Below are 18,517 nucleotides of genomic sequence, written 5' to 3'. Positions count from 1 at the left end.
GGGACAGAGTGCACCCTCAGCAAGTTTGCTGATGATACTAAACTGGGGGGAGAGGCTAACACACCAGAAGACTGTGCTGCCATTCAGAGGGACCTGGACAGGCTGGAGAGGTGGGCGGAGAGGAACCTCAGGAAGTTCAACAAAGGCAAGTGCAAGGTCCTGCACCTAGGCAGGAATAATCCCATGCACCAGTACAGGCTGGGGGTTGACCTTCTGGAAAGTAGCTCTGCAGAGAAGGACCTGGGAGTGCTGGTGGACAACAGGTTAAACATGAGCCAGCAGTGTGCCCTTGTGGCCAAGAAGGCCAATGGTCTCCTGGGGTGCTTTAGGCAGAGTGTTGCCAGCAGGTGGAGGGAGGTGATCCTGCCCCTCTCCTCAGCCCTGGGGAGGCCTCACCTGGAGTCCTGTGTCCAGTTCTGGGCTCCCCACTACAAGAGAGACATGGCACTCCTGGAGAGAGTCCAGCGGAGGGCTACCAAGATGATTAGAGGGCTGGAGCACCTCTCCTATGAAGAAAGACTGCAAGAGCTGGGCCTGTTCAGCCTGGAGAAGAGAAGACTGAGAGGGGATCTGATCAATGTGTATAAGTACCTGAAGGGGGAGTGTCAAGAGGATGAGGCCAGCCTCTTCTCCGTGGTGTCCAGCAACAGGACAAGAGGCAATGGGCAGAAACTGAACCACAGGAAGTTCCATCTGAACCTGAGGAAAAACTTCTTCCCTGTGAGGGTGACAGAGCATTGGAACAGGTTGCCCAGAGGGGTAGTGGAGTCTCCTTCGCTGGAGATTTTCAAAACCCGTCTGGATGTGATCCTGGGCAATATGCTCTAGGTGACCCTGCTTGAGCAGGGAGGTTGGACTAGATGATCTCCAGGGGTCCCTTCCAACCTAAACAATTCTGTGATTCTGTGATTCTGTGAATAAGGAGTATTATTTCTGCAAAATAAGTTAACAGGATTTAGGTCAAAACTGTGAAATGCTTGCATTCTTTTCCGCTTGTGTTGAACTTTGCTTTTTCACCTAATGTACTAATGAGTGCTCAATAACCCACTGAGAACAGAATAGCTGTCCTGTAAACCTGTGTTAATAGGACTCAGACTGAAACTGCATCAAAAAATTAAGACTATACTGTTCAACCTTTTTAATGAATAATGATTATTTTCAACTAACATGTCATAATTTGAGACTTCTCCAAGTTCAAGACTAAAAGTGAAGCCCCAGTTCTACTGAAGACTACTGACATTGACTGATGTCAATTGCAAAAATCCTTTTGGCATCAGATGGGCCTGGATTTCATTTTGTGTTGACCCATTTAAAAGAACAGCAGCACTCCTAGCTTTGTGATTTATCTGAGACACTGAGTAGTCAATACACGGTTCCAAACTGTGCTTTTAAGCAGCATGGAAGTGGGAGACACTAACAATGTATTTTGATTTCCATACGGTGAATCTTTAAATTTCTTAGCAACTATTTTCCATGGATGCTTTTGAACAGAACTCTCTCATTTGTTCTTTATTTTGTGTCTGGAGCTCAGCTAGCCCCTGTTTTTCTCAGGGCTCAATATGTGCAGTCAAAAAAGATGAGCAAAAATAGAGACAGCAGATCGGTTAAAAAAAGTATCGCAAACAGCTATATTTTTATACTTAGTATTAGAGATAAAGCCAGTCTATTCGGAAAGTTGCAATGGTCAAAAGAACAGTGAAATTTGTAACCATAGCAACACTGAGCTTGTGCCTATTGACTGTTGTCAGGAAACCATGTGAAAACATGCAATTTATAGGCATTAGTGAAAGAAGGAGGTCTACTTGTTCCAAAACCCATACTGTGCCTTCTTGTAAAGCACTTATGATTTCAAAATGATTTCAAGTTTTGCCTGTTTCAGTGTTGAAGGCACTTTAATGTACAAACTCAAAATTTAGCCTCTAGTGTCATCATTTTTGTTAGTGTACTTGTCCTTGGCGTATTTAGAACTGCAAAAAGTCCACAGCTACAAACAGTGCCTGTCATTGTAGATTCATTCTTATTTGGGGACGAGCCCCTAAAAATCTACAGTGGCAAATTCTGCTGATGCAGACGTCCTCATATCACCTACATTATCTAGTAGTGCAAGAGTTTGTTCAGTCACACTTAGAAAACAATACATTCCATGCAAACCCCAGTTCTCACATTTTATAATTGTCTTATTGTAAATCGATTTAATGGTCTTTATTCAGAGGATACTAGATTAGTGGGAATCCCCCAGCCTTTGCTAGAAAGATACACTTTAGAGGAACATTGCCCAGTCAAAATTTTTGAGTACAAAATTTTCACTGACTCTATTAACCTATTAAGAGCTACTTCATTAGAAAACTACAAAAGGAAAACACATACTGTAAATTATACTTTGAACCATTTATGACGAAGTGAATATGTATACAAATAAATTATGACTAAAAAATAGGAAGATTATTGATTCAAGCTATCATATAAAAAGTATTAAAAATATTTCAATTCAGTATTACTGGAACACTCTTGTTGGTAAAAGGTGTTGTATTTTTCTAAAAAATGATTCAGAAAATAGAAAACAATTCTGGATATGACTATAATTCTTTCAGGACTGTCATTGCTATTCTGCATAAGTAACAAACTAATTCCAAAGACAAATTCCAGGATGGTTTCAAACTTTTGAAGATGGAAGTGTGTTCATAAATTATACAGAGGATTTGGTCATACAGTACAGGGCTAGTATCACTCAGGGCTAGTATCACTCAAATTACTGGCAAAGGCCTGATTTTGTAAGAAAAAATTGAGTTATATTATCTTCTTTTTCCTTTCTTCAGCTTTAAGAAAAGAATTGCATTGAATTCTTAATGATCCTACTGACTATTTTTCTAAAATAGAAAGCATGGCCTTACATTATTCCCTATGGGTAAGTATTTTTTTGTCTTAGGTTTGATGGCTAGCATCCCATGCATCAAATCCAGGTTGATAATTACAAATTGTTGCCTAGCCATTTTGTTTGTTAAATGCATGACCCCTGAGACTGTCTTACTCATTCTTATTTAATTGCTCCAACCAATGCAGTTTCACTAAAACAGATACAGTGGATAACCAAGCTGGGATGACAGAAACAAATAAATTGTGACTGGAACCAATCCATGTACACTCAGTCTAATATATTATTAAAGAAATGGCAGTATTTTCATTCAGAACAGTGTGCTTCAGTAAATACATTAGCTCCAATTTTCACTGATTTTCAATGTTCTGTTCTGATTTAATGTAATGTCCATAAATATCCACTATTTATGCCCAAAAGACAAACACTTATTTTGTCAGTGCAGACAGGTTTTATAATCCTGTGTAAAACAGGCATTCCTGTGCAAATCAAGAACAACCATTTTCATAAAATGAAGACATAAATCATGTGCAAGCATGTTTTATATACATTTTGAGGATATTATTCATGGTTGTGCACAGGAACCCTCTTTTTCTAGTGTGCTAGACTACTGTTAAACCATATGCTTTGTTGTATTATCCTCAGTGTGCATAAATATGATTTCTCTGTATTCCCTCAACAACAGATATACAATACCTATCCCAACTCAGGCCAAACTTCACTACTGAAGGCAGAGAGGAAGACTGACATACATAGAAAATACAACTCTCTCATCTCCGTATAAGTTGATTCTGCTTCATGATTCTTAGGAGGAAAGTAAGACTGGTAATATAGTAACAGGTATGATATATTAAGAAAAGAGTAACAAACAAGAAGTAATCAATGCTGCTTATACTTGCCCGTGGAAAGGTTGTAAATCTATCCAGTTCTTCCACAAAGCAGAACATCTGTAAACTGATTGCTGACATTACAATTAAAAGGCTGGCAGTAAATACCACCAAACTCCCAAGTTTTTTTCCTGGTCCAAATATCTTATACACAAAATCCTCCAAAGCAGGAGAAATCTTTATCAGTCGAACTACTCTAAGAACCTGCAAAGAAAGAGAAAATATGTATTAGTTGTTTCAGCTATTATACTCAACAACTTTTCACAGGATCAGAAACTTCAAGACCAAAACAGACTTGTAGCCTTCTAGCCCACTAAATATCATGTTGCCATTGCTTGTAACAGGCCACAGGTTGTGTGTTAGGTTAAGAACACAAGCTGCTAGGAGCTGTCAGGCTTTGTCTTATCTTGGTCCACCTAGAGATTTATATTAGCTTATAACAGCAGTTTTGTAAAGGCTAGGTAACTATTAACCTACTTTGTCCTAGCTTTTTATGATTGTGTGGCGTGATGCTTATTCTTATGTATATATTTTGTACAAACAGATAGTAATAAAAAGCACTAATTTTGCATAGAATGAGCAATCTATGACCCTTCAGTAAAATGCAGCTGTGAGGAGAACAGGCATGGGATGATAGCAGAGGTTTTGAGAGTACAGGCGCAGGATGACCCTGGAGGCTCCAGGGCTATAAACAGCTCATCAATGACCAACGGTCATCACAGGAATGCAGCTGGGTTAGGCTTGTTTTAGAGGTAACACAGGGAACAAAGACACACGAAACATATCATAGAAAGTAAATTTGCATGTAACATAGAAGAAGAAAGACCAAGGTGTACAATATGTTACCAACTATATAAGAATGACCACAAGCAGACCCGTGAGGAGGAAGAAAACATCAACATCAGACTTTTCCTGTTCAAGGATTTGGGACACTGATGACTCATCATACCCACCTCAACTGAATCACTGTATGGTGGGACCCAGAGGGACAGAGGAAGAGCGAGCAAATGAAGCTACTGTGATGAAGTCGTTATATCATTTTGACTATGTATAATTTGAACTGTTAGTATCATTGTAACTGGAATAACTGGGCCCTTCAATTGGAATGTAGGACTTAACAGACTAATAACAATAAAAATATGGCTTTGAATATAAGGTGTGGTGCTTTTGCCCATACCAAGATTCTGAGTGTAGCACACTGGAAATTTAAGCAACTTATTCTGTAACTTGGATGCAACAAATTGGTGACAGGACTATTAGAATCATTTTGTCAATCTGACTGTGTAATATAGGTCACTTTCAAGAGTCTCACCTTTTCATTCTGCAGCTGGCCCACAGCTTCTCTTTGAGATAAAACACATTTTTTAAACAGATCAGCCCTAATTTAGCAATTGAGAATCTACTGCAGTGCTCGGTAAATCGCTCCAAAGGTTGATCATCATCACTGTTAAAATTTTTACTTATTTCAACTGGGCAGGGTCCTGAGCAATCTTTGAAGAAAGCTCTGCTTTAAGCAGGAGCCTGGACTAGATGATTTTAAAAGGCCACTTAAAACCTAAATTTTTATATGATTCTATGTTATCTGTAACAGCGGGTTACATATTCACATAAAGAACTGCCAACTCTTCTTCCACACAGGTCACCTTTCCAATCCAGTGACCCAAAGAGAAACCAGCACAAATTGCTTGGCATTATGTACAGCATAATCTAGCAAGTTAGGTAACGAAATACATGTTGCTATTTCATGCTACACACAAAAAGGGACAAATTAGGTGACATTTATCAATAGGAAATAGCATCTGTGTGCCAGTGATATATTTTACACCTGTCAGTATTTACAGTGGCAGCAGGATTGTGAGAGTGTGTGGAGGTCTTACCTAGTATCCTGACCCATTTGCTGCTTTTGCCACCACCTTTGTGACTGCTGCAGGTGCTGCTACTGCTGAGTCTACCTTTGTTAAAGCTGCTGATCCTCCTATTCCTGACACTGATGCTGCCAGGAACGGTGCCAGAAACATCATCATCAACAGAGGCAGTGGCAGCGACAGCAGTTGCTGGAGACAACTCGCAGGAGCATGCGGGGCAAGTGAGGTTCTGTCGTTCTTATAAAGAAAAGGATTAAAGGATTCTCTAGCCCAAGGTACATCTTATATTTCTATGAAGATCATATTGAAACTGAAAGGTAGGAATTAAAGTGCAATTATAGGCTGACCTCGTGTACAAGTCCAGTACAACGACTGTGCTGCTTTTGGAGAGAAAATATGTTGGCAAAATGATATGGTAGTTGTTCCTAGAAAGGCTTCACTCTACCTTATACATTGCTAGGAATGTACACCTTGTATTTTGCATGAAATTCATCTCCCCTAATTGTCAGGTGCCCAGCATAAGCTAGTCATCAAGGCTCTGCTTTCAAAGGGGAGAGAGAAAGTCTATATCTGAGAGCAAATCATTCCAAACATACCCGAACCCTAGCATGGGATGGGATGAGTCATGCTTTGGAAGTGCCTATCTGTCTTCACAGGTTATAAAAGGGACCTAGATAGAGAGGTAACACTACACAGCCTAACTTTCAGATCATCAGAAAAAGACAAGATGAAGTCTGTTCTTTCATGCTCATTCAGGGCACTGTGATTACATTACATATCATCTGGGCATGTGACATTGGTTACCAAGACAGTGACAGACCGTGAGATTAGTGAAACTTCCAGGTACTATGAAGAATGAACATGTAAACATGGTGCCTTCTTACATAAGTAAGATCTACCTGCTGTGTGAATGCTAGCTCTGTTCCCATCAGTCCAATCATAGTGGCAGCACTGACTCCAATGGGATGAAGATTTCACACTAGATGGTCTTCTGAGTCACGTTTCAGATAAACTGTATTGCCCGTGTTACTTTTTCCCTTTGTTTTCGAGAGCAATACACCAATCTTTTTGATATTAGTTGCTGTTTCATTTGTTTTCATTAGGAAACAAATTAAATCTAGTAAAAGTACACTGTAATGAACATCTATGCATTCCATGTAACTGGACTGTAAATTGTATTAAATTTAAAAGATGTGGAGAGTGCACTATTTGGATTACATACAAAAATATTTTGCAAATCAAATCAAAATGAAAGCTACAAAAGAGAAATCACAGCTTTATTGTAAATAATGCTTGCATCTCTTGGGGGATGGTATTTACCCAGTAATTGACTCAGTAATACTTTTCCTAATCAAGAGTACTATACTGTCTCTTCAAACCACCATATGTCAAATTCTGTTGAAACGCCTTCCTGCTATGTGAGTTTATTACAGGCCTCTGGTAAAATATGTAAACTCTGTCATTTCTCCACTGGTTTTGGGGCCTATGGATTACAGCCATGGAATGGTGCTTTACTGTAGTTTATAGATTTTTTTTCACAGGATGCTTTGCAAATTGTTTTGAATGAATGAAGAGTGAATGCAAGGAAGACAGGTGGGAGGGCAGACAGTAACCAACATAGTGAAGAGTGAATGATGTGTGGGTAAAAGTAATGATTAAGACTAATAAATAATGCAGACTGAAATGTATGCATAGGAAGACCAGAGAAGCAAAAAATACTTCTACTTACTATCTGGGAACGTGTCAAACAGGACTTCTGTTTTCAGTAACTGGTTTTGTTAGCTGACAAGTAACGCATTTAACCTGTCATCATTAATATCTAAAGGCATGGAGATCTGCCTAACCTCAAGATGTGCCCATGCGAGTAAGACTTTTTGACCTTGGTTGATTTGAAAATGTTATCTAGCTTGCCTAGAAGCTTAATTGCTGGGCAATATGGTGTGTGCCTCCCTTACACACTGACATCAAAGGTGAAGGATTTTCCAACCTTACTATCATTTGCCTTTTAAGGAATTTGGACTGAAAAATGCAACCTACATCTTTCAGTGGAGCAGGCGTTTCTGTTTGCAAAATTTATATCTCTTACAGACATATATTTTGAAAAAAACACATCCTGATATTTTCTGCCAGAACAGCAAGCGCTTTTATTTTAACTGGGAAACTCTAATTCAATGCATTAAAAATATACACTTTATTATCAGCATCTGGCTACATTTTAATTATGAGTAAGTGATGATACTTATTTTGTGTAACGCTTAAACTTCCTGGAAAAAAATCATCAGATATTAGTGGAATCTGCCCTAATAAATATTCAGCAATTTGTTAACTAAGTTGCTAATGGTCATCATTGAGAGCTCCCAGTAAGCATTCCTGTTTGCTTTTGGCATAAGAGTGTAATGGCATGCTTTTGATACAGCATCCTTTCTTGGATGTTAGGAACATCATGACACACTGAACAATTGTACACATTTTGACAGCAAAATCAAAGGTATAACCATCTAAAAGCTCCCATATGGCACAAGGTGAGAGAATAAAATAGATTTTGTAGTATTGAAGGGTTTCTTGGCCAGGTTTGTAGAAATGTGCAGCGAGAATACAGGATATGATTTGCAGGAGTTTGAAAAGGCCATCATATTTCACCTCCTTCTCACTTGATTAGAATGTGTGCCATTAGAGCTAATCATGCTTATCTACAGGATTCTGTCAGGCCATTTATTATTTGTCCTTACTTACTATTAATTATTCACCACTTCAATCCATTGCTAAACAATTCTTAATTAAAAAAAAAAAAAAAACCTCATATTTGAAACAACTATAACTGGAAGTATCGTGAAGATATTCTGACCACTTAAAGGATCAGTTTTAACTTACTGTAAACTACAATTCCCAGAATCCACCAAAAAACTGAAGTATCTAAACAGTATTAACTTGCAATTCTCATTTATCAGTTCATGATACATGGTAACTTTCCCCTGTCTAGGTCACATTAGATAATGACTTTTTGAAGACAGGCAGCACTTTATGCCTTTCTTTAGCACTACATAGTATAGCCCATTATAATGAATCTCAGTTCTTTCTCCCACAGCTGGAGCAACTCTAAGCGTTTTATGGAGGAAAAACGGGAAATTGGTTGGACCGGTTGACAAGAGGAAAATGGAAGTAAATCAGAGTGAAATATGTACAGCAGTAATGCTTTTAATGGTTATTTGGAGTATTTAGGACAAAATGTAAAAATAAGCTAATCATACCTGAAAATATGTAAACTGAGAGTGATAGAGGTCTGGATAGATATGAAGAGTGGTTCCAATTACAAGCAGCAACTCAAACTTGTGAAGAGATGAGCTAATGTATCCCGTGAAACCCAAACACCAGATCTTCAGGAGAGCTTCTAAATCAAACAGAACTGTAAAAGCAACCTAGAAGAATATATAAAAGAAGAAAGATGGGTTCAAATCACTAAGTTAAACTGCAATTTTCTATGACATGAAGTTAATCAAGGTTTTGTTTGGCAAAAATAAAGATCTCCACAATATTTAGCAAAACCACTGATTCTATAAACAGAACAAAAAATGAATAATAGATTTGCATAAGACAAAACAGGCAATTTTTTGTTTTTCCTAATTTTTGTGATTGCATGGCGTTTATTTGTTCCTTGGCAAACTATGAAAACAAATATAAAACTGAAATGAATTTTTAAGTTTCTAGAACATTTTAAAGAAAAGATAACCTGGTATCTTGAAAGCTTTCTGTAAATACAGACATTTATACATAATCATTAGAATTATTCATTATTGTAAAACAACTTATGATAATATGATGAAAATCAGCTATGACAAAGCACATATCTACTATTCCTTTATCTAATTTGGTCTAATGTGGCACCAAAATCAGGCAAATTCTTAATCCAGTTTCTGTTTTCAAATAGTTGATAGATGAATTTAGTTATACTAGCAGTTGAACAATCTGACACTCTAAGCTTTTAAGAGACATAACAATAAGTGATCTTTATATACAACTAAGACTTTTAAAGCACAGTGCAAATTTTAACAAACCACAGCCCAAACTTTCTCTAAGGTAAAGTATTACTAGCCATATTTTTACAGAATGCAAAGGTGAAAGATGGAGAGATTAACTGACTGTGGGCTGTAAAGTCTACTGGATTTGGCGGGATTTGGTAGGAGATAACAAAATCAGAGACTAGGATTTTAACCCTGAATCTGACACTGGCAGTCTCTGAGACTTTGCCTAAGTACTTAAGTTATTTAAGATTTAAACTCTACAGTCCATCAAAAATATATTTACCAACATCAAAGAGGGGTTTTGTGAGACAGCTAAATAGTATTTTATGTATTTTGTGTATAGAGGACTGTCAGAAGCAAGAGTGGAGATGGAAATTAAACACTGCAGTATTCATGCCCTATGTTCCTATGTTCATTTCTGTGGCTGTTTACAAGCAGTGCTACCAGATACACTCACATTGCTTCCTCAAGGCATGCAAAATGGGCTTCAGATGTCCTCTAAATGACTAAATCAAAAAGCTTCATAGCACTCAAAAATTCTTTTAATTAGGAAAGAAGTACTAAGAGATATTTCTGTGATGTCATACATGCACACACCCATGTACATAGCGTACGAATACTCTCATGCTCATATTCTCAAATATATTTTTTCAGCCCTGTTCTTATAATTCAAAGAGATCAATGAGAATAATGAGCCAAATTTGAAGAAACTACTGTCTTACATGAAAACCTCCATCTGAAAAATGTTTTATCTAAAATTTTAAAAGGAAATCTCCTTTTTAGAAAAAAATACATCTAATTAAGTTCTAAAAGATTTTGAGGGTGAACTAGGAAAAATGGACCAGGGCCGGAGGCAGCTGGAATTCAATTTCAGAGCAGGTGGAATAACAATGCTATTTAAATATACACATACGCTTCAGAGTACATAGGCTTCCCATTAGGGACCAGATTAACGAATACGATGTTAAGTGCATTTTAATTTATTCTAACAAATGTGTGGGCAGGATCATTTGCATTTTACATGCTTGTCAAAGGAATTCAAACCACTAACACTTAAAAATGTATCAAATGGTTTGCATAACATCTGATTACATTTATACACCTGTCTTCCTGCTGACAGAGCTTGTATTTTTTTCCTTCCTTGTTATTAATTAGGGAAGAAGATTCAGAATATCTAACTAGAACTTTTTGTTAGGTGTGAAATGTAATACAATTTTAACAGATTTTTTTATGCTGAAATCACTCCTTTCATTGCTGCAGAGACAGGGAGAAGGCAAACTTCTGTAAAAAACAATAACATATCTGCACAGGTATGATACTTGAGCAGTCGTCCTCCACCAGATGATTGCCAATTTCCCTTTGGCAAAACATCTGTTCGTTCTCACCCTGCATAAAGAAATGAGGACAGGAGACGAGAGAGGCAAAAGAGGAGCTACCAGGAATGGACTGCTTCCCTGCTGGCTACCATTCAGTCACCTGGAAGTTGCTCGGTGCTAATGCTGACTTTAGCAACATTAGCTTTTGCCAATATTCCTTTACCATTTTTTGCAGAGACAGAGCTCAGTTTCAGCCAACGTCCAATGATGACAGATCCAGTTACTCTTCTGTGTAACTGTGGCTTACTTGAAAGGTTTTCAAGCTATCGGGAAATGTAGAAGGGAATTCTTCTGAGCAGGACCAGTGGGAACAAGGGCATAGATGTCGAGAATTTCCCTCACTACCAGATTTGACATTGCACTCACTCTTTCCTTCAGCAAGGAGGGGAAAAAGGCCTCACAGAGGCAGCATCAATAAAGGAGACGGACTTACTGCACAAGGAACCTAAAAGGAAGAACATAGGAGCACCAGTTGGGAATTCTGTTTTCAGCCCTCTAATACAGTCCTTAGATGAGTCTTGCACGCCTTCAATAAAACTTCCACTCTATAACCTCTTTTAATGGAAGGCGATACGGCAATCACATAAAAACAAAGATCCATTACTATTCCATCTAAGTACTGAGCAGGTAAAATCCAGCGTCCTCAATAACAATTACCAAAATGGATTTGGATCTCTACTCTTACTGGGTCCTCAGATGCTCTCTTTGGTTTTCGGCTCCTCCTGTTACAAGTCTGTTTTTGCTTAATCTGCAAGGTTGATGTATACAAGTCCAAATGCTTGTCAGATCCCCCTATTACTATTGGGTATACTAAATTATGTAATCAATGGGATCTGGGCTTAGAATTCATTTCTATTCTTTCTCTTTTTGCCTGACCTTTGACTCTTTCCCTCCTGAGTCTATCTCCTCTTTCCAACAGAGAAAGCAGGATTTTTTTCTTGCTACTGGGTATCTGAATAATTTCAGTCAGGTTTGTCTATTAAATTCAAATGGACACATTTCTACAATTCTAGGCCACTATAACTTGTGAGTTGCTGGAATAGACTCTATGAGCTATTACATCAGACTATGTCTTCTCCTAAAGCCGTCTGCTTCCAGGATGACTCTGGACACAGAGTTTATGCTTGCTCTAATTTGTTTGACCATTTCCTTAAACACAGAGAATCCTCACTGCTGTTATCCACTCAAGTAAGTTTCCTCTGAAGGGAAAGCCTTCTGCAGCCTGCTCTAAGGGAAAACACAGAGCGACCGCAGTGCAGCCTGCTCCAACCGGTCTCCCTCACCAAGGAAACAAGCCAACCGCTGTGCAATAGTCTGCATTGTGTGAATATTCAGCCTCTGCAAGGTTCTTAAAAACAGTATCTTTGTCTGCCCTGTGCTGCAAAGAATAAGTTTCACAATAACAGAGTAGGAAATGAAGCCAGCTTTTCAATTTTCCATCTCTCCCAGAATTTTTTTTTACTCTTCTGCTCTTTTGATGCTGCATTTTATACCTTCTGCTGTAAGAGACTTGGGGCTTGTTCTTATTTGATTTTTACAGTTTCTCTAGTAAAAGCATCAGAGATATAAAATCTGAGGGACTTCGAAACTGTTTATCTTACAAATAAACAGAATACCTTCTCTATTTCAGATTAATTTAGCTTATATACTTAGAAATGTAAACACTTAGACTGCAAAGAAAGGAGTTTTCTGACTTCCCCAACAACAAATCAGTATTGAAAACTATGCAGAGAGAGGAAAACAGATCTTTAAAGAAAACTAGACATTGTTCATAGGACAGAAATATAATATATTAGTCTACATGAGGTACACATCCTGAATTACTAAAACCCTAGCAAGTGCTTCTGTTGAAAAAAGCATCTAAACTTCAGCTAGATGTTGAAGAGAATATTTCTAGCACTGATTAATAAAGGCATAATTATACTATATATTCAGTGCTGCATCAGAAATAGCACATGCAGTGTTTTCATTATATTCCTATTTGGAATATAAATAGAATAAATCTTATTTTGTTACAGAATCCAGGCTCCATTTTGTTGTGTTCATGCCTACCATGAAAAGTTTATGGTCTTAGGCTTTAATCCTGCTTTAATTAGTTGATCCTGGCCCAGGAGATTAAAACAAGTTTCACTATTCCACTTCTATGAAGAGAAAATATGAAGACTACATATATCCCAAAACCTGTGGAGGATGTGGGAAGAGAATCCAGAATTTGCTAGTTTTATTCCAATGTCTTTTTCCCAGAATCATCCTCTTTCACACTCATGTTGTTTTTAGAATATGCCCAGAACGTGAGTTAAAGTAAAGATAATATATTTTACAATTACTCCATCTTAGACAGCTGTCTAAAATGTGAGCTAACTTCAATATGGTACACTTTGGTAATTTTTTTGTTAAAAAACTTGCTTAATGTCCAAAACAAAGTACTTTTAAAGCCTTTTTGGGGGGTTGTTTAGTTTTGTTTTTAATTTGAAAATATGAAATCACCATTCAGTTACTTTTCTGACTAAAATTTTGGATCTAGGTCTAACCAGCATAACTAAGCTATATGGGATGAATTCCTAACATTTGCTGATCAGTAGTATGCAACCCATTGCTATGCCATGGGAAAGGAGTGACTACATAAAGAAGCTTACTCAGTTTAACAGTGACAAAGTTTTCTGAAGTTCTTAAAACAATACGTATATTTTACACTCTGTTACGCTGATCTCTCCCTTCAAAAGCACTTTGCGTATTTGATAATAGGACAATCCATGAAATCCATTAAATACTACTGGAACATAAACTAAATGTTAAATATTTACTGAATACATTTTAAAGTGCATATTGCTAAACAGTCTTTATCACTGTCTTTATCACTGAATTGACTTTGCTAAGGTTTTCAAACACCCTGACTTTTTCACTTATTTGAAAGGTATTTGAACCTAGAATATAACCTTCCTAGCACTCAAAGGCCTAGAAAGACAAGGAGGTTTACTTTATAGAAATGCTGAGAAGTTAGTTACTCTTCTAAGAGAAGAAATAAGGCTGTGAGTGTTATACTCAAAGTTAGGATCCTCAGTGATCCACCCTGACGTTTTAGGCTGCTTTTTAGCCACTAACTTCTGCTACCAGTCAAAAGAAAGGAGGAGAACATGAAGCCAGAATCAATACTTTCATCTACATAAACCTTTGCTTTTACTGTAATTCACATATGCCCTGCTAACAAGGAAGGGCATGTGGGCATGATTCAGGTGCTTCTACATTTTCCTGGGACCGGGCCAACATTTTACTCAATGTTCATTCAATCTTCAGCCATCTCCAATGGCATGAGAGACAACAGAGAATGATGGAGCACTGATGTATCTACAGTCTGCACTTGCTCCAAGGTCTGGACTCTGGTGGCACCTTTAACTTTTCTTTGCTCTCATTTTTGCCCCAGAACTGATGAAGTCTCTGTTTCACAAGATTTCGAGAGATCAGATACAAATTCTAGAGCTAACAAATAAAAAAACCCAGATATTAACTGAAGTTATCACAACAAGAAGATTCATAAAGCATGTTATCATTATGGACGAAAGTACTTAAAGTTGTGTACTTGAGCTTGACTCACAAATGAATTTTGACATTTAAAACCCCTAGAGCACAAGTCATCAGACTTTTTGCCTCTGTCACTGCCATTGCCAGCCTTTTTGGCTGGCAATGTCTCACTCTTGCCTGAGAATGTCTGTCTTCAGGAACTGAGGCCTTAAATTACACTCAGAGCTTCTTCTTTTCAGTTGCTGTCCCCTCTGACTCCAAAAAGGGACTGTGCACTAATTGAAGGCAGGGGAACTGCAGGGACCATCAAGCTAGACAGGTACCCACTCCAGTAAGCTATGGTCATCTTCTTCAGAGGACTGAACTGAGTGACCTTCAACAATGGTCTCTTGATTCTTGGATGAAGTGACAACTCACAGCACTTGTTGAGATCAGCATTTTTAATACAGAAACCTAGAGTAAGGACGTCAGTCTTGATTCAGGAAAAACAAATATTATATTTGAAATTATACCTATATCCGAGTACCTACAACTTAAATAATTGTTTGTAGACACCTTAGCACATCTACTACAGTAAAATCCTCAAACAACTAATCACTCAGGCAGGCTCTCTGCCCAAAAGGCACATATAAATAAACATTTCTACTCCACTTCAGTGGTTCAGGAGCACAGCCTCCTCTTTCTCCAGATTCATGACTGAATAAATGTCTCTTGCAGTGTGCTCTGGAGGTTACTGAAGCCAGGCTATTTGGAACACTATTTTGGCTATGCTTAAGGACCTGCTTATAGCTAAGCTTAAATGCCTAACTGAATAAAGATGATTTTAGAAAGAGGCACTATATTGTTTAAAGATAGGATTGTTGCCATTTTTAAAGCTTTTTTTTTTTTGGATGTTACACTCCTAGAGAAAGAAAGCAACTTAGCAGCCACATATTGCCTGCAGATGTTATACTTAAGCCTCAGCTCATTACCACTGACATTTTGTTTGAGGAAATTACCTTTCAAAAGGTTGTAAAATAGGGCTGTCAGACACTGTCAGACAGAACTTGAACTAGTTAGCAAAGAATTCTTGGATTGCTTAAGGGGATAAAAAAATTACATACTAAAATGTGCTTTACAATCACATTCTCTATTTCTGCTTATCTTGAAAAATATCTGGGTAGTGATTTGAGCACACTCACCTCAGCTAGGTAAAATTCATCGTACTGTCTCTTGAAATTTTCTCCTTTGTAGTAATTACTAGCAGCAACAATCACATCTACAGCCACCATACTTAGTATGAACATATGAAACACTGATGACCTCATCATTTTCTGCAGAAGAAAAGAACAAAATTTTATCATCACAATGAGTCAAACCACATGTACAAAAAAGTTCTATTACATTGTCAAAACATACAGGCAGCTATAATAATATGTTTTTATAGAGCTTCTTTAGGTGATTCTAAGTTATTGCTGTTTAAAATATGTTCTAATATAGTACTTCAACTGGTTTATTTTTGCAAGTTTTTTTTGGTTTTTAGTTTCCCATTTGCCAATCGACTTTTTACAGAAGGTTTATCATTTAATGTGACTACCGTTGCTTTAGTATACTTTTAAACCTAAACTGTACTACTGAACCAGTAACATTAATTCTATCTGACCACTGCCTTTGCTTCAGAAAAGACCAATAATATGGGATTCATCTGATGTCAAACTATCGTCTTACTGGGTAGATCACATCATTCTATAGTAGACAGCCACATCTGGGCCAATGAACTGTGCCTTCCAAGCTTTTTTTCTCTGCATTGACTGGCTTGGATGTAGACATCTACATGATGTGTGTTTAAATTTAGGTGAGATCAATCCCACCCATAACTGCTGATTGGGGAGCTGCTGAAATGCTGAGAGCCTCCTAGCAGAGCTTCACATATCTGGGCTCTAAGTGCTATGCGTCACTGCTGCTGCAATGCCATAGGAGGCAGGAGGAATGGAGGCACACGGTTCCTGCTATAGCTGTAGACACTCGTCTTGCCCTTTGCAGCACTTGCAAACTCAAATGCAGTTGAGCTTTGGCTTTCCTAACTCTAGTCCTGCATGCTTGGACAGTGTCTCTATATTCTTCCTGGGCTGCCTGACCCTGCTTCCACCTCTTGTATGCTTCCTTATGTTTGAGTTTTGTCAGGAGCTCCTTGTTCATCCGTGTAGGCCTCCTGCCACCTTTGCTTGATTGCTCATGGGGACAGATCATTCCTGAGCTTGATGGAAGTGATCCTTGAAAATCAACCAGCTCTTCTGGATCCCTCTTCTCGCCAGGACTGTATGCCACGGGATTCTTCCAAGCAGTTCCCTGAACTGGCCAAAATCTGCTCTCCTGAAATCCAGGGATGTGATTCTGCTTTTGGCCTTGTTCCTGTTCCTCAGAGTCCTGAACTCCACCATCTCAAGGTCACTGCAGCCAAGGCTGCTGCTGACTTTCACATCCCTGACCAGTTATTCCTTGTGTATAAGTATGCTGTCCAGGAGAGTGCCTCTCTGCATCAACTTCTGGGTCACCCTTGTCATCAATGCACTCCAGAAATCTTCTGGATTGCTTGTGTTCTGCTGCACTGCCTTTCCAGCAGATATTGGGGTGTCCCAACATCTGGGCACTGTGACTGTGAAGATGTTATAGAAGAATCCAAAAATTAATTACATATATCTTTACATTTGTAAGATGTTGTCTCCTGTTAGAAGACTCAAACACACACTTGTAAAATACTGTCTCAGTCTTCAGTGATCTGTAGTTGTTATACTGATAAAGAAATGTCCACATTCACATTTTATATTTAACTCTGCCCAGATCTTATGGTCTTGGCCCATAGTGCTTTTTGTGATCAGGTTAGAAGATAATCAGGTACATATGGGATGCAGCAAGTACCAGCAGTTGTTCAGGCTTTTAGCTAAGACTTGTACCTATCTATGGGAGCATTCATGGTCTGTTGAATTCCACGGGTGTTTTAAGGTAGTTTAAATTTACACGGAAGCAGAGTGGAGAATAACCACATAGTTACAAGCATTCAGCGAACAGGACTATCTCTTGGCTCTTAACCTCTAGGCTTCCTATATGATTCACCATTAACACTGCAGAGAGAAGACAGCTCAACCTTACTCATTCAGGTTGGCCCCTTCTGACCCGAGTGGCACAAACTGGTTGTACGTTCCAACCTAGAAAGGAGTTAAGGATTAGGAGATAAAGCCTGACAGTCAGAAGTTTATAGAACAAGCCTGGGCTCATAGCAATGCCTAAAGTGAAATCAGTAAAACTGAATGGCTAAAAGAGGTCTTGTGCTTATTTCTAACTCAAAACAAAGCAAGCTATGAGAATACAATAATAAAAGATATGGCTATTGGCTTCAGTGGTACATTTTTATAAGTGGCGTGATATGCAACAGGTAGCAACATATCTGTTATATTTCTGTTTCACACACAAGTTCTAAACAGACAGCTAGTCTCTCTGCATATTTTACACTGTATGTTTAATAGTGTCAAAATTTCCTTCATAGTAGGAAAGGATGCTCTCTCAATTGTGAAAGCACTTGGGAAGAGAAACTAGTAAGTGCAGCTGCAAAATGCACCTTTCTCTCCCTTCATAAGAAACAAGAAGAGTAAAAATGCATAATCCACCTTGGTGGTAATACCACCTTGGTACACATGTATATTATACATGCACAGGTTGTGACAGAGTCCATGTCTTGGGACACTTATAGAAAGGCTTTCCCAGTGGTATATGTTATTTATATTATCTTATGCTCCAGCATAATATTCTAAGGGCACTATAAAAAGGTCAGCAAAATTCAGTGAAGTTGCCTGTTAGTTACTCAGAGGCCATCTTTCCACCAGAACTAAACTAAAAGGAGATGATATAGCTAGTTGAAGGCCTTATGTTTGTAACACAAGAGAGAGGTTCAGAGAGGATACAAGCTAGTTACAGCTAGGCTATGTACAAGCAGGAACAGCTG

General features: G+C 38.2%; 1 protein-coding gene across 6 annotated transcripts in view; it reads right to left on the bottom strand.

Annotated features, from left to right (window-relative positions):
- Positions 1-18,517, bottom strand: part of NALCN (sodium leak channel, non-selective) — a 241,937-nt gene that overhangs the window by 102,759 nt on the left and 120,661 nt on the right. For 5 of the 6 annotated variants that reach the window (XM_068927818.1, XM_068927848.1, XM_068927826.1 and 2 more), the window contains 3 exons: positions 15,720-15,851; positions 8,873-9,040; positions 3,772-3,963 (listed from right to left, as the gene is read on the bottom strand). In XM_068927818.1, the coding sequence (XP_068783919.1) occupies positions 3,772-3,963; positions 8,873-9,040; positions 15,720-15,851 (492 nt within the window). The remainder of the gene's footprint in view (positions 1-3,771; positions 3,964-8,872; positions 9,041-15,719; positions 15,852-18,517) is intronic. The other variant, XM_068927834.1, reaches the window with a different exon arrangement.

This window comes from Struthio camelus, chromosome 1 (genome assembly GCF_040807025.1).
Source record: "Struthio camelus isolate bStrCam1 chromosome 1, bStrCam1.hap1, whole genome shotgun sequence".
Taxonomy (NCBI): Eukaryota; Metazoa; Chordata; class Aves; order Struthioniformes; family Struthionidae; genus Struthio; species Struthio camelus.
The sequence above is the reverse complement of the archived record's forward strand: the minus strand, read 5'-3'. Positions and strand labels throughout refer to the sequence as shown.